The sequence below is a fragment of the Gymnoscopelus braueri genome (genome assembly GCF_963280865.1).
Source record: "Gymnoscopelus braueri genome assembly, chromosome: 23".
In the NCBI taxonomy this organism is placed as follows: Eukaryota; Metazoa; Chordata; class Actinopteri; order Myctophiformes; family Myctophidae; genus Gymnoscopelus; species Gymnoscopelus braueri.
In genome coordinates this window covers 33,180,289-33,196,968 of record NC_137625.1, presented here as the reverse complement: position 1 = coordinate 33,196,968, position 16,680 = coordinate 33,180,289, and the positions used below count along the sequence as shown (strand labels likewise).

The 16,680-nt window shown below is 41.6% G+C and overlaps 1 protein-coding gene across 2 annotated transcripts in view; it reads left to right on the top strand.

Moving 5' to 3' along the window:
- The window catches only part of il17rel (interleukin 17 receptor E-like), a 41,320-nt gene that overhangs the window by 14,631 nt on the left and 10,009 nt on the right, over positions 1-16,680 (top strand). For both annotated transcript variants that reach the window (XM_080421663.1, XM_080421662.1), the window contains 11 exons: positions 3,226-3,253; positions 5,821-5,973; positions 9,208-9,314; positions 10,528-10,642; positions 10,908-10,952; positions 11,772-11,911; positions 12,578-12,649; positions 13,750-13,804; positions 14,499-14,668; positions 15,641-15,685; positions 15,931-15,988. In XM_080421663.1, coding sequence (XP_080277789.1) covers positions 3,226-3,253; positions 5,821-5,973; positions 9,208-9,314; positions 10,528-10,642; positions 10,908-10,952; positions 11,772-11,911; positions 12,578-12,649; positions 13,750-13,804; positions 14,499-14,668; positions 15,641-15,685; positions 15,931-15,988 — 988 coding nt within the window. The remainder of the gene's footprint in view (positions 1-3,225; positions 3,254-5,820; positions 5,974-9,207; positions 9,315-10,527; positions 10,643-10,907; positions 10,953-11,771; positions 11,912-12,577; positions 12,650-13,749; positions 13,805-14,498; positions 14,669-15,640; positions 15,686-15,930; positions 15,989-16,680) is intronic.

The window sequence follows — 16,680 nt, the reverse complement described above, 5'->3', positions numbered from 1 at the left end:
ACATTGGGTCATCTTAGAATCGTCTAATATAATAATTGTGGTCCAAAAATTAACAAACTGTCTCGGCGATATTGTCAGGGAGGAGGTTCTGTATCGTTTATGATAGTCAGTCACTTATATTTGAAATAGTCTGTTTCTGGCGAAAATTTTACTAATTCGGCGGAAGTAACATTATCGTTTTCTCACCGTCAGTTGATGCTTCATATCCATAAGAATCAAACCGCCGGGGTCATTTGTTTATTTTTGGAACACAGTTCTTATTTGACGTGATATTAAAGACGTCTATGGGAATTCAGAACGGGGGTGAAACCGCGAACCAGGTAGGATGTGTAAATTACGTCAGACTTCGGTGCTCTATTGAGACATTTACAGTAGCTACAGCCTGTAGATCTGGGGATCTCATCTTAAACAAGCTCAGTGCTTAATGAGTTCCAGTTTAATAGACCTTGTATTGTGAATTTGTACTTCCATGTACTGATGTTCTCATGTCTTACTAAATAAAGTACATCAATCAATCAATAGTCAGGTAGGACTACTAGTGGTCGACACGAGGTACTGCACGAGACTCTTTGCAAAGCACAGCATTTCTTTCCACTTTCATGCTGACAAATGTCCAGATCTATACCTGCTTCTTAAAGTCAATAGCAACGGCTCATTCAAGCCACTGCTAGACTGCTTAGCTCACACATTCTCAATGAAAGTAAGACCGAAATAATATTTTTTTCTGTAAATGGTGCATTTATATAGCACCTTTGAAATCATCACTCAAGACTCGCCTTTTCTCTCTGTACTATTAACCTATTGAACACATAGTCCTACTGTACATATTTGCTTTAGACAGATATTGTAGAAATAGCCCGCCTAATACAAATACTACTACTACTACTACTAATAATAATTATTATTAATTATTGATATTAACCCCTTAAACCCCAGCATCTGCATTGTGGGGAAAACAGATTGAATGTTGTCGATCGGCTATTTTCAGTGAAAGCTTTCCCCACAATAACAGAAAACAGAAAATAATTACTAGTATTGAGCCCTGAGGGACTCCGGTTACCCATATGGGGTTTAAGTGATTAATGAAATACCAAGTGTGACGTGCACATGAGGCTTACATCTCTCTGTAACTCAATGAACGTGATACATGACTCATAACTGTACATAAAGAAAATGAAAGGGAATCCTCCCCAGGAAGTTAGACGTCATGCTCGTCCGATGCATTAGGAATCAGGTCCCGTTGTTTAGATATCGTCACTGTCGGAGTGGAAACCTCAGATCTACCAAACTGTTGCTTTCCAGGAAATGTAAAATAAGAACCTGTGGAGCCAATGTAGCCTACGTATTATTCACATGATCGAAGCTCTTGTGAAATACTTTTCATTTCACTTTCACTTTCTAAAATTGTTCTAAAATAGCAGATCTACAATCTGGAAATGGGTGATAACCTACTTGGCCACCACAGCTTGTCAACGCTCCACGAAGTAAATATCACAGCAGAATTCGCAAATGTTGCTGGTGCGAAGGGCATAGGCGACACGTGTTTCTAAGATTTTGCATACTTTTTTTTTTTTATCAATGAAGGATGTCTCAATGATGTTGTAAAGAGAACAATGAAAGAACTGTATCTCCAGAACAGGCAGAAATAAAGGGACAAACCATGTATACAACACGTCTTGAGAGCCCTGACTCAATTCATTAAGTGATACATATACGTTGTGAGGAAGGGACCTCGTTGCAACAGTGGTTTGATACAACTCAGACATAGTTCCTCACCTGCGTCATCATGCACGCACACACACACAAAAACAGAAAAGGGTAGAGCTCTTGTCCTGTTGTGTGTTGCTCAGGGAAGCTCTGCTCACTGAATGAAGCTCTGCTAGTCTCTAGCCTGGGCAGCATTCCTTTTCGGGTATATGATCCGGTCGGGAGCGGAAGTAGCCCTACGTCACCGGGCGCGTCATTCGCGTCATCAGACCGCGACAATCCGGAAAGACCCACCCCAGACTCACCCCAAAATAGGTCCGTCCTAATAAAATCCTTGATGCGGCGTAGTTTAGCTTATTTCTTTAATATAAATGTGAATGTACTTTCCGGAGACTATTTAGCGTCTGTATTATCCGTATTATCCCACGGGGAAATTCTATTCCATTTAAATAGGGATTGGGGAACCTAAACAAAGCGGCACCGCAAAACCGGATCGCGACAATCCGGAAAGAGGATTATTTTTTCTTTTTCTTTTTTTCAGTAGGCGTGGCCTAGACCGGATCATATGGGTCTTTAGTAACGCAGACCAGGCTTTCCTCCGAGGTGGAAAGACTGGTGACGCGAGGTTAGCTAGTCTCTGACTCAGCCTTGATTGCATTCAGGTGTGCCAATCCTAATTGGATCAGAATTGGAGTCAGGTGCGCAGCAAGGGCTTTTGTACATAAGTGGCACATTCTTAAAACAGAACATTCAACATTGTCACTCAACACAAAGCCCCGGTTTGGACATGTGTGACATATCTGAAATACATTTTTCCAGGACGACTGATAAACAAGGATGTAGCTGCGAGTAGTGGTGGAAAAAGTACTCCTACAAATGTTTTACTTAAGTAAAAGTATCAATACTGCAATGTAGGAAAAAAATCATGTTTTGTAATAATAATACAAATCTACAAAGTAACTAAAGTTTTCAAATAATTGTAGTGGAGTAAAAGTGCAATATTTGCCTCTGAGATTTAGTGGAGTAGAAGTAAAAGTACAGAAAATTGGCAATACTCCAGTAAAGTAAAAATACCTCAAAAATGTACTTAAGTACAGTACTTGAGTAAATGTATTTAGTTACTGCGAGTCCAAACGTGAGCATATATTTGCATATAAATACGGTAGCTGTAGGCTACACTGTCCACACATTCACACATTACAGTTCATTTAACTCCAAGAGTGTATTACGTGTCCATTTGGTTACATTTTCTTGGAATTAAATGAACACTGAGCATTTTACTGTGTATGCAGCTGCAGGTTGTTGGTCCCACCTGAGCAAGCAATGAGGATGTGACAGGAGAATACTCTGCTCTGGGGGAAACCCCTCATAGGCTTGTAGCTCTAACCTGCCCTTGTTTTGTTCTCTAGTGCACAATGCAACTGTTCTTTTTCTTCTGCAAAAGCAGAGCAGATTCTGCAGATTAATTTCATACACACATGCAATGAAAGCTTGTCCCCCCCCCTCTCCTTCTTGCAGGGTCTACAATGCAAGAACAAGCGACACTGTGAGTATATAATGGATGAAAAGCTGAATGCCGCTCACTGCATGCATCCACAACGGCAATGTTATGCTAAATGAATTCAGGCAAGAGTCCACGTCATGCAGAATCTCTCTCCTTTTTAGAGAGAGAGAGAGAGAGAGAGAGAGAGAGAGAGAGAGAGAGAGAGAGACAGAGAGAGACGGAGAGACTGGTCAAACATTGGCCAAATAATCTAAGAAAGATGCAAACAAATTCAAAATAGCTGATCTACAAGCTCACAACGCCTCGTGTTGGGAGGCGTTGTGGGCTTGTATCTGTGGAACTGAGTCAAAGTAAATGTAATGCCTCAACTCCTATAATTCCAAGTGCTTGTCAGGGTCCGCAGTTCAAATATGATTATTTTGGGGGGTACGCAGTTCAAATAAGATTATTTTGGGGGTCCGCAGTTCAAATATGATTATTTCGGGGGGTCCGCAGTTCAAATACGATTATTTTGGAGGGTCATGGCCTGGAGAGGTTGAGCACCACTGAAATAGAGCACAGAGAATGAGGGCTGTGTCATCAACTTTTGTCGGGAGCCTTCTGATGTCAGGGACACAGATTCAAGAGGGCTAAGGTTACTGTACACAGAGATATGGAGACATTGTGATGTATATAGTGAGAACACCGATACTATTATAGGCCTGAGGTTACACACAGAGAGAGATCCATGGTGACGTTTGTAACTTAATGTGAGCTCAGTGTATTTACCGTGACGTGAGGACATCAAGTTGTCATAGCAGGATGTGTTTCCGTTGCAGCCATCATATATTTTCCATTATATGTTCCTTTAAAGGAGAATTCCGGACAAATTAAGTGTTATCTTTCATGTCTCGTTACTCACCTAGCGACGTAAAAAGTGGCGTTCTTTTTTTCCATATATTCCCCTGTCGTCATTTTTTAAACACCCTCCGTTGTTATAATGGGAGCGCGAGGGTTAGTGAAGTTCGTCTATTATAACCGACGCAATGTTATTTTTTTCTCTACTACGATTCATTGTAGAGTCTCATGATAGTCAAACATGCGCTGAAAATTCCTGCGAGCCTGCCGTTAATGGCGAACGATTTAACACTGGATGCTTGTTTCTTTCCAGAACCTGGCAACTCGTGTTGCCAGATTCTGGAAACAAGCAACCAGTGTTAAATCGTTCGCCATTAACGGCAGGCTCGCAGGAATTTTCAGCGCATGTTTGACTATCATGAGACTCTACAATGAATCGTAGTAGAGAAAAAAATAACATTGCGTCGGTTATAATAGACGAACTTCACTAACCCTCGCGCTCCCATTATAACAACGGAGGGTGTTTAAAAAATGACGACAGGGGAATATATGGAAAAAAAGAACGCCACTTTTTACGTCGCTAGGTGAGTAACGAGACATGAAAGATAACACTTAATTTGTCCGGAATTCTCCTTTAATCGTTAATAGCCTACTGTACGGAAGCAAAGTGACGTATATTATGTGTCAAAACGTACCCGACGGTGCTTCCATTTTTATGATGTTTCCCTTCCATGAGACATCTGTCATAATTCCTCTTGCATGGTTCCTTTTTTTTATTTACTACCGGTGTCTAGGTTTTCATCGATCAGAATAGAGCAATGTTTCCCAAACAGTGGGTCGGGGCCCATGTTTGAGTTTGCGGACCAATTTTTATGGGTCGCCAGTAAATATCCCCCTCTTTTTGTTTCCTACAGTATAAAGAAAATATAATTATTATTTCAAAAGATTAAAAAAACTTTAACTATTATTTCAAAAGATTAAAAAAAAAGTTTAACACTTCATCAATTCAATCAAACAATTAAAAAAAAAAATCTAAAAAAATATATACGTACCGTAATCAAAGAATTCCCATAAATTAATAAACAGTAGAAGTAGTGAAAATATATATAAAATATAAAAATGTGCACCGCATTGCGAGCTTGTAGATCTAAGCGGCTGCTATTTTCACTAGTTTGGCTCGCGGGCAAACGTCAAATTTGACTTTTCGGTTTTGAGCTAAAAAGTTTGGGAGCCACTGGAATAGAGTATACAGTATGTTTGGAGCTTAGTTTCTCATAGGAATTATAAGGCAAATGTTCTGTTTAACCAGTTGAACCCCAGCATTCATATTTGGTTAAAATAGTCGATCTACAAGCTCACAACGTGCCCTTTTGTTACTTGTAAATCGACAATTTTTGGTGAAGAGATTTGGAGGGTTTAAGTGGGTAACTACTTGAACCTTAGCGTCCCGTCCCTACACTGGGGCAAACATGGCGAAAATAGCAGAGCTACAAGCTTACATGTGAGCTTGTAGATCGGCCATATGGATTGGGCGTGGAGGGAAAAACAGAAGCGGACCAAGTGGAGTGTCCTGTGGGACCCCTGTCAACCATGTATGTGGTCTCTGTCGACTGGAAACCTCAATATGTCCTGTTTTTAGGATTAAAAATAAATAAAAAGCAAAAGCAGCATATCTACAAGCTCGAATCACGTCCTTGATATGAAAAAGACCACTGACATTATGCTGCTGGAATGACTTAAGCAACTATTAACCTGTATGTTTATGTGTTTAGTCCTGTTCCCTCCTCCGTGCCAGAGCTCCTCCCCTGAAGCCTTCAACTCCTCCGCTGTGTTCCACAGCGTCCGTCTGTCCACCGTCATGATGTGTGAGGACAGACGCACGTGTTCGCTGTACCTCAGAGTCAGCATTCTGCTGCACCTCACTGGTACGCATGATGCAACCTCTCTGTTACACCTCACTGGTACGCATGATGTATTGTAAATAAATGCATAACCATTCTGCTGCACCTCACTGGTACGCATGATGTAAATAAATGCATAACCATTCTGCTGCACCTCACTGGTACGCATGATGCAAGCACATAACCTCTCTGTTACACCTCACTGGTACACATGATCAGTGGTGGAAAAAGTACTCATTTTTTACGTAAGTAGAAGTATCAATACTGCAGTGTAGAAATACTCTGTTAGGGCGCGCTCTCACCAAAAGTTGGCTGGCCGCTGTTAAACGCAGGTTGTGCGCGGCCACAGTTTTTTGCAGCCAGCGGATTCTAAAAAACGGGAGTGACGCGCCTGTCACTCACTTTCAGGACCCTCCCCGTAGCCCGCACCGCCTGCTGCCTTGAGCACCATGGTGCTTCCTGAGTCTTGGGACGGTCCGCCTTCGACTCACCTGATTGGACAGAGGGGGGAAATCAGCTCCTGCCTCCAGCAGTTTTGTGCTTCCTGAGTCTTGGGACGGTCCGCCTTCGACTCACCTGATTGGACAGAGGGGGAAAATCAGCTCCTGCCTCCAGCAGTTTTCTGCTTCAAATGGACAAGTCGTGTAGAGCAGATAAACGCAAGGTCTGCGCTACAGGCGGAAAGATCCGCTCTTGCGTGAATCCACGCATTTACATTGACAATGCATTGGCAGATTCTGCCCCAGAGGTAAAATAAAAGTGCGGTGAGAGCGCGCCCTTACTCACCGCACTTTTATTTTACAGAGTGAGAACAGACATTCTTCTCTTTCCAGGAAACAACCACAGCTACTCTAGTGGAGGAGATGGTGTGTGTGTGTGTGTGTGTGTGTGTGTGTGTGTGTGTGTGTGTGTGTGTGTGTGTGTGTGTGTGTGTGTGTGTGTGTGTGTGTGTGTGTGTGTGTGTGTGTGTGTGTGTGTGTGTGTGTGTGTGTGTGTGTGTGCGTGCGTGCGTGCGTGCGTGCGTGCGTGCGTGCGTGCGTGCGTGCGTGCGTGCGTGCGTGCGTGCGTGTGTGTGTGTGTACAGTATGTGTGTGTGTGTGTGTGTGTGTGTGCGCGCGTGCGTGCGTGCGTGCGTGCGTGCGTGCGTGCGTGCGTGCGTGCGTGCGTGTGTGTGTGTGTGTGTGAGAGAACACAATGTGTAGGGTCTGGTAGGTGTGTGAGAACAGACATTCTTCTCTTTCCAGGAAACAACCACAGCTACTCTAGTGGAGGAGATGTTACCTGAGGCGTGCGTGTGTGTGTGTGAGAGAGAGAGAACACAATGTGAATTATGTCAGTGTATCCACAACAGTGTAAAGGGTTTTCTTTTGTGATCAAATATTTATTTTATTGTTGGGAGGTGACAGTGTTTAATATCTTATCAGCTAGTAAAGGCATAATTATGAGAGAGACAGAATGTCTTCCTGTATACCCACACTGTAATCATGTGTTGTTCTCGTTCTCAAATTAAAAAAATAAAACCTATCAATATGACATACAACAACACTGGTTGGTGCACGCGATATTGTGCACCAAATATAACAGATCTACAAGCTCACGTCACAACGCAGCACGGTGCTTGTAGATCTGCTATTGTTGTTGACACCGGCACGCAACTAAAGGCCAGTCCACACCAATGCAACAATGCACCAATTGCAACTGAAGCTCATTGCAACCATCATCTCCAAATGGCACCAGTCTGCAACTGGTCAGTCCACACCGCTGCAACGGTATCTAAAGCGGTTTTGTTGCGACTAGGCAGTCCACAACCAATGCAACTAGTCGCAACTTGCAACCAGTTGCAAGAAATTGCAGCGCTCTGAACTGACCAGTTGCAGACCGCTGCCATTTGAGCATAATGATTGCAAGTAGTAGCAAGGACTTGCAAGTAGTTGCAGTTGCAACTAGTTGAGTTGCAACTCCTTGCAACTACTTGCAACTGCAACTACAAACCATTATCCTCAAATGGTATGCAACTGGGCATTGGTGTGGACTGGGCTTTAGGTGTGGACTGGCCTTAACATGCACATTATACCACGGAGGCCACATGCAGACATTAGCATCACTACAGTACAACACAAATACAGGTGATTTGAACAGATGGCACTTCTGTACTTAGCCATGTTTGTTCATGAAACATCACACTGGGTTCCTGCTTCCAGCAGCAACCCAGTGCTGCATATATAAAGATCTGCACAGACATTTGTACAGACACCCAAACACACCCAAACTTGCGTAACCGAGGCTCAAACACACACACACACACACACACACACACACACACACACACACACACACACACACACACACACACACACACACACACACACACACACACACACACACACACACACACACACACACACACACACACACACTGCATGGTCACATGCATGCACACACGTCTCCCTGACTTCCTCTGAAACAAGGGGGGGGGGGTGAAGGGGGAACCCCCTGTGGTTTCAATGTGGTTTTATTGGTCGGTCCATTTAACCAGACATGTCTACTACTTCCTTTACCAATCATTGTGATGCACACTTCCTTGAAAGATGCAACACACACACACACACACACACACACACACACACACACACACACACACACACACACACACACACACACACACACACACACACACACACACACACACATACTCTCACACACACACACACACACACACACACACACACACACACACACACACACACACACACACACACACACACACACACACACACACACACACACACACACATACAAGATCGACACAACATGTACCCAAGGCTCTCCGTTAAGGTTTAATCCATGGGTCTTCAGCAGGGAGTCCGGGACCACTAGGGGGTCCTCAGAGTTACAACAGGGTTGTGGGGGAAAAGTTGAATATCGTCTCTGTCGGGTGGGACACCTCATTAAGTCCAAAACTGTTACTTTTCAGGATTCAAATTCAAAAGTAGCAGATCTACAAGCTCAAAACTAGATCTGCTACTTCTGACTCTTTTGTGTGACGCTATTATAGTATGATCAAGTAGGGCGTTAAAGGGATAGTTCACGCAATTTTTTCTATTGATTTTGTCACCCCATGGAGACTTGAATTCTGTTTTTGTCACATTCCTAACTAAGCCAAACATTTGATGACCGGCAGTGGTTCCGGTAGGAGACACAAAGAGTCTCCTTTGTGTCTCCTAAATCCTAATTCAATATGTCCCTTTATGTTTCCAGAGCCTGTCCATGGAGTGTCCATCTGTGTGGACAGTGCTGGAACTCTGGGACGATGTCAAGCCCTGGGTTTCTCCAGAGCGTCCAGACAGAGACAGGCTGGACAGCAGGTATGTATCTCTGCACCAGTGGTGTAAAGCAGTGGTTCTCAAACATTTTTCATGTCAAGGACCCCCAAAATGATATGTATTTCACTGCGGAACCCCACTTTGAGAACCAATGGTGTAAAGTACGTAACTAAGTACATTTACTCAAGCACTGTACTTTACTTTACTTGAGGACTAGTCTCGCGTAGCCAGACAACTATTCCACAATCTCAGACCGGAAGCATTTGAAAGTTGTGGGAGGTAACAGTCTGGCCACGCGAGACTTCTTGAGGACACACATTTTCAGTCTTTGAAAAATACAGCTATAGTGGAAATAGCTGATCTACAAGATCACGTACGCTTCGCAATGGGATGCATTTCAAGCTTGTAGATCTGCTAGTTTCGTTTTATATTATTATTATTATTATTATTATTAATAATTGTATTTGTTTTAAAATATTATTATTAGGCATTATTTGCAATAGCAGGGCGATGCGTTGTGAACTGGTAGAAATAAATTGTTCGTACTTTTACTTGGTATTGTAAGTATGTTTTGATGCCAATACTTTTGTACCTTTTCTCAAGTACAAATGTGTATACAGAGCCTTTTACTTTTTGTACTTCTTCCACCACTGTAGCTGTGTTGGGTGAACCGGTCCGTTGCCAATCAATGTTCACAGGAACTGTTACACAAGTTCTGATGAATTCAATAAAGCAATGAGGAACAGTAAATTGCTTTGATAAGCTATAAGCCCCTCTTAATACACCTAAAATGCCATGACTTCTTCCTTGTTCCTCAAGTGAACCAACCCTGCAGAAGTCTCTAACATTCTGGTGTAGCACCCGTCTAGACTCTAGGCAGTGTTGCCATGTCAGCTTATTATAAGCAACTTTGGGCTTGTTTTTCTCTAAAGTTGCTGATTTGGGCTTGTTTCCTAAAGTTGTTTAAACCAGTGGTTCTCAAACATTTTCAAGTCAAGGACCCCCAAATTAATATGTATTTGTCTGCGGACCCACACAAGATTTGAGTTGCTAAAATGCTTCAAAAATATTCCACATTTTTTGTTTTTGAAAATAAAGCTCACCACGCGTCGTGGAGACTAGCAGGACACTGCCAAAGACATCAAGTTATGTATACTCTTATTGACTCATTGGAGACAGAGTGATGATGTAAAGGCTGCCTTATTACAAAGGATGTATGGGGCGGTCATGTGACACGTTTTAATTGGTCCAAAAGGTTGAAATGGAGGCCGACTGCTTTGAGGTCAGGCCAGGTCAACAGGTACGAGTCACCGTGAAGACGGTACCAAACTACTGTACAGTCACCTGGACCAGCACCTACACTGTACCTGGTGAGAGAGAGAGACACACACACACACACACACACACACACACACACACACACACACACACACACACACACACACACACACACACACACACACACACACACACGTGCAAAATTCACATTATACATACATAAAATAAACAAATACTGTTTTACATAGCAATTTCTATCCCATTATTGTTACAATAACAACAACATAATAATAATTAATGTAATAATTATAATAATAATGATATATGTATTATTCATTATGATTTCTCTTTCAACAGACTGCAGCAGTGGAGATCTTCGAAGCCATGTCCCAGAATGCATCAGTAAGTTTTGAAATGAAAGCAGTACATTCATTTATGCTAGGTCACGGTGCGTCCAGTGCAACGTGTGGCCTCAGAAAACAACGGGAAGTGTTGTTAAAATAGAATCAATATTCGGTTTCTGCATTGTCTATTTCTCGCTTCAAATGTTTTCAAAAACATTAATGAGCGCAAAGTTTAGCTATACATGACAAAGTGCGTTTGTTTACATGGTCTTTGATTAGACAGCGGTGTGCTCAGTGGTCATGATTCAGAAATAACACACAGCTGAATTATGTGATTGACCAATCAGAATCAATCATTCAAACAAGCTGTGTTTTAAATGTGCATAAAAAGGGACACAGAGGTCTGAGTCTGACAACGGGTACAAGGGGTATTGGGTGTTGCATAACCAGGTGGGGCATACATTCCCTATTTGCATCGTTTGCAACTTGCATTGTTCCCGAGTAGACCGGTGCCCCGGTTTAGTATATTGTATAAAATTGTGTTGGAGATGAAACTTTTTCATAGATTTCATAGATTTGTTTGACATCATTGTTGTGTACATTTATTTTTAGTTTTTTAGTTTGTTTGTTTGTTTACATATTACATTATTATATATTTCTATTAATATGTTGATTCTACTAATATGTGATTCATGTTAATGTATATTTTCAGACATTTCATGTACAAAAAAACAACTTCCTATCACACAAAGATGTGGAGCCCCCCCCCCCCTCCCCCTATAGTAGACCCTGAGAGGTTAAAGACCCATGATTTTGATAGTTTTTGTGTTTAATTTGTTCTGTGGTTGAAGTGGTTTATTGTTTCATTGTCTCTCAGCGGGGAGGCTGCAGTACCAGCTGCATGCAGACGGGAAGCAGATGAGTGTCAGTGTGTCGGACATGTTGGAAGACAAGGATTACAACGTGCGTCTCTGTCATCAAGACTACGTTTGCACAGACACCGGAGCCTACGCACTGGTACCATATTCTGACACTGCATTTTTTTACACAACCATACTGTTATTAATACTGTTGATAATACTGTTATTAACACGACACTTCAACATGTAGACTTGAAGGGTCAGTCAGTCAGTCAGTCAGTCAGTCAGTCAGTCAGTCAGTCAGTCAGCCACACCATTCAGTCAGTCAGTCAGTCAGTCAGTCAGTCAGTCAGTCAGTCAGTCAGTCAGTCAGTCAGTTACATTCATTCATTCATTCACTCACTCACTCACTCACTCACTCACTCACTCACTCACTCACTCACTCACTCACTCACTCACTCACTTTTTTGATTGATTGAATATTTTATTAGGCAAAAAATGTAAAACAGCACAGTTACATTTAAAATACTTTGTCTAACAGGTCCGTTCATAAAAGTCCTTGCGGACTTGTTTCCAATGAGGGCCTTGGTATTCAATTCATAGGCACTCACTCATTTGGTCAGTCAGTCAGTCAGTCAGTCAGTCAGTCATTCACTCACTCAGTCAGCCACATTCATTCATTAAAAAAAAGATAAAACCATGAGCTGTACGTTGCGTTGCATCAGTCACATCTGCCTGTACGAATATAAAATATACTGTAAGCACACATATACGCTTACACACAGACACACACAAAAGATCAACGGTAATGTTTATCTTGCAGATACGGAAAGAGGAAGTTGTGAAGCGCGTCACTCTGATGTACTCCAGACCGGTGCCATGTCTGTGCATTGAGGTAATCACCTGTGTACCCTGCCCTGTAAAACCAGGCTTTCCACAACGGAGGAAAGCCTGGTGTTCATTCTAAAACTGAGCCGTGTGATCCGGTCTAGAAAAAAGGAGAGAGTAAAAAAGGGTTTCCGGTGGTGGGTTCCGGTTGGCGTTGCATTGTTTTTGTTCCCCCACATAATGCGAATCAATTATTTTAGTCTTGCTAGTCACGCTATGAGTTAGAATAAAACATGGACATAGCAAAGTTAACATCTACTGATGCACAAACTTGGACACATCATCAGTATTGTTACCTGGAGTCACTGGGTGTTTCGGGTCTTGCAACAGACACCCTCCTCCAGGCGACCCGACCGAGGCTGATCAGATCGGCCTGTGTCCAAGTGGCATGCTACTGCCCCCGCTGTCTCTTGGGGCTTAGCAGCAGGTGTTGGTGACACCTGCAAAAATTATTAACTATACGAAAAGAAACAAAACGATTATACCAAACTAAAAACATTTTAAACTAGGGGATTTTTTTGGGTGCACAGCACGCTTCGTTCCGCCCGCCCGATGGCGTAAAGTTATTTCCGCTACAGACCAGATCAGAAAACCGAAAATGGTATCGATCCCAGGCTACCATGTCTGTGCATTGAGGTAATCTCCCCTTCCATTCAACACTTTTGTCCTACAAAGCAGAAACGACGTATAACCAAACCCAGAAGAGAAGTACATCTGTGCAGTCACTTTTAAAAAAAGAATAGAAAATAAATATATTGAAAAATGCTGATTTTATTTTTGAAAATGTGTCCACAATCGAGAGGCTAGAATTAACGTACGTGATTAAAAGATAAAACACATCTTTACCACTATCACTGTGTCTATCTCCGTCTAAAATGTGACTGCTTTTACCACTACCACTGTGTCTATCTCCATCTAAAATGTGACTGCTTTGACAACTAGCACTGTGTCTATCTCCATCTAAAATGTGACTGCTTTGACCACTATCACTGACTCTATCTCCATCTAAAATGTGACTGCTTTGACCACTATCACTGACTCTATCTCTATCTAAAACGTGACTGCTTTGACCACTATCACTGTGTCTAAAATGTAACTGCTTTGCAGGGCTGGTCAGCAGTGATGGATGCGCCCAGGGTTCAGATGTGTCCCTTCAAAGAACGTGAGTAATTGTGACCTGACTTTACTTCTTGTAGTAATGTCTTTAAGATCTGAGGCCGATTCTACAAAGTGCCTTCTAAATCCTAACAGTTTTCTTGTGAGGCTTGCACTGTGAACTGTAGTTAAAGCTACATGATGTAACTTTCCTCTTTTATCCGGGATTTAAACCCGGTTTCCTGCGCAAGTCCTGACATTTTTTACCATTGAGCTAATAGAGCCTGCCTGCTCGCTCAGGGGATAAATAAATGAACCTTTGAAACGATCTAAATGTCTCACTAGAAGAGCAGGGAGACTAAATACAACCATATATATACTCTACCACACAGATGGACAAAATCACATTTCATTCATTACAAAAAAAGTTACATAGGGCCACGTTAAGGAGCAACACAAGTTTATTATTTTCATTTATCAGTTTTGAATCAAACTATTCATATGATGCCTCATTTCGGTTGATGCCTTTATACACAGTGAAATTTCAAGATTGTTCTCAATAAACATTAGGTCCCTTTACCCCAGCGTAATATTTGCCTTCTTAAAAAAAACTAATATTGAAAAAAGTTACAAATTGAATATTTTCAGGAGGAAATTAATTGCACGCAAACAAACACCAAGGTACGCATGGACCTTTGTTATGAATATTTCCTGTCACGTTTTTTGAAGTTTCTCCTTTTTTTTAATGTATTATTATACAGGTCTGGAGGAGCTGTGGTACGGCATAACCTTTGACCCCGTGGAGGAGACGTTGTCATGGGAACCGGCGTGCCGGGTGTCGGTGTCGGTACGGCTGTGTCAGAGCGGAGAGGACGGCACGTGTGACGATCTGCCCCGCCCCCATGCCACCCAGACCACTGGCAGGAAAAAGGTACATGATTTTACCCTTTAACCACTTGAACCCTCTCCCAGTGGGGTCCGAGGACCCCCAGGGGTCCTTGAGGGGGTTCCAGGGGGTCCCCAGTCAAATGATTGATAGTTATAGAGGAACCAAATGGACCCTTGTGTGTCAGTAACTCTGAGAGTGTACAAATGGAACCAAATGGACCCTAACGGGTCCATTTGGTTCCATTTGTGCACTCTCAGAGTTAGATTAACACTGATGATACTACAGTATAGATTGGTTAGGGTGACCAGACGTCCCGGTTTGGTCGGGATTGTCCTGTTTTGGCCCGGGATTGTGGCCGGGATATGTCCCCGACAAATATCTCCAAAACCCTAATCATATCCCGGTTTTCAACATTCACAACAAAATTGTGCCGGTTTGTGCCAGAATTACAATGATAACAGTTGTTTTCAGTGGTTGCATCATAGACCTTTATCATGTTCTGTTCATGTAAACATGATCACATAACCGATCAGAAAACATGAACAAATGCATTGCGTGTCTGAATTCAACGTTGAGGCTGATGTTTTGTCAATCAGTCGTTGCCTGTATGTATATAATAGTATATAATAGTTTACTGGTTCATTTAATAGCCTATAGGTCAATATAATAACTAGTTTACTGGTCCATATAATAGCTTATAGGTCAATATAATAAGTAGTTTACTGGTTCATATATAATAGCTTATAGGTCAATATAATAAGTAGTTTACTGGTCCATATAATACCTTATAGGTCAATATAATAACTAGTTTACTGGTCAATATAATACCTTATAGGTCAATATAATAAGTAGTTTACTGGTCCATATAATAGCTTACAGGTCAGTGTACTGTAGGAGCTTACTGGTCAAGGGGTTTACACATTAATTGCCACATGCATTGAGTATTAACTTGAACGTTTAATTCCTTAATGAGGAAATGTTTAACGAGGGATGGCGCCAACGTTTGTTTTGCAGATAACATTCACCACCGTGGATCCACATCCTCAGCTGTGTATGAAGGTACAGTATATACAGTATGTACTGTATGTCCATGGGACTTATCGTAATCTACAAGTAGATCAAAACACTATAAACACTCCTCTTTTAGAGCTTGTAGATCTGCTATTTTTGAATAGCCCAATGTTTGGTCTAAATTAAAATGTACACTTTCCAATCATCAAAAACCCTCAGGATGATGTTATTATGAGGATTCTTAGTATATCATTGATAATCATTTATAATAGTAGCCTACATGTGTTTTTCAGTTCTCTGTGGGTTCACAAAACTGGACCAGATGTCCTTTCGCTGAGGGGAGATTCCAAGGTTGGTACGTTTCAAAATCACCTTGACGATGTGGGTTGAGCTTGTAGATCTGCTACTTTTGCTACTTCAGAATTTGAATCCTGAAAAGTAACAGTTTTGGACATAATGAGGTTTACACCCGACAGAGACGACGTATAGCTAAAATCTAAAATGACACGGACAGATGCTTTCCTGGATTGAACAGGTTAAGATGCTGTGCCACAATCTACACTGTACAGAATACAGTGTTAATAATGAAGTGTGTGTCACAGTCACAGTGGTGGAAAGTAACTAAGTACACATACTCAAGTACTGTACTTTTATACAATTTCAAGGTATTTTTTACTTTGGAGTATTTCCAATTCTCAGTACTTTTACTCCACTACATCTCAGAGGCAAATATTTCACTTTTACTCGACTATACAATTATTTGAAAAATGTAGTTTCTAATTACTTTGTAGATTTTGATTATCATTTCAAAACATAAATTAACCACTTCAGCCCTACAGTATGTACATTTTGGCCATTTGAAAATAGCTCACAATGCGTTGTGATGCATTGTGATGCGACCCATTGTGAGCTTGTAAATCTGCAATTTTCTAAAGATTTTCATACATTTGAAAACTTGTGAAATGGGACATTCTGCATAATGAGTACTTTCTACTTTTGGTACTTTAAGTACATTTTGATACAAATACTTTTGTACTTTTACT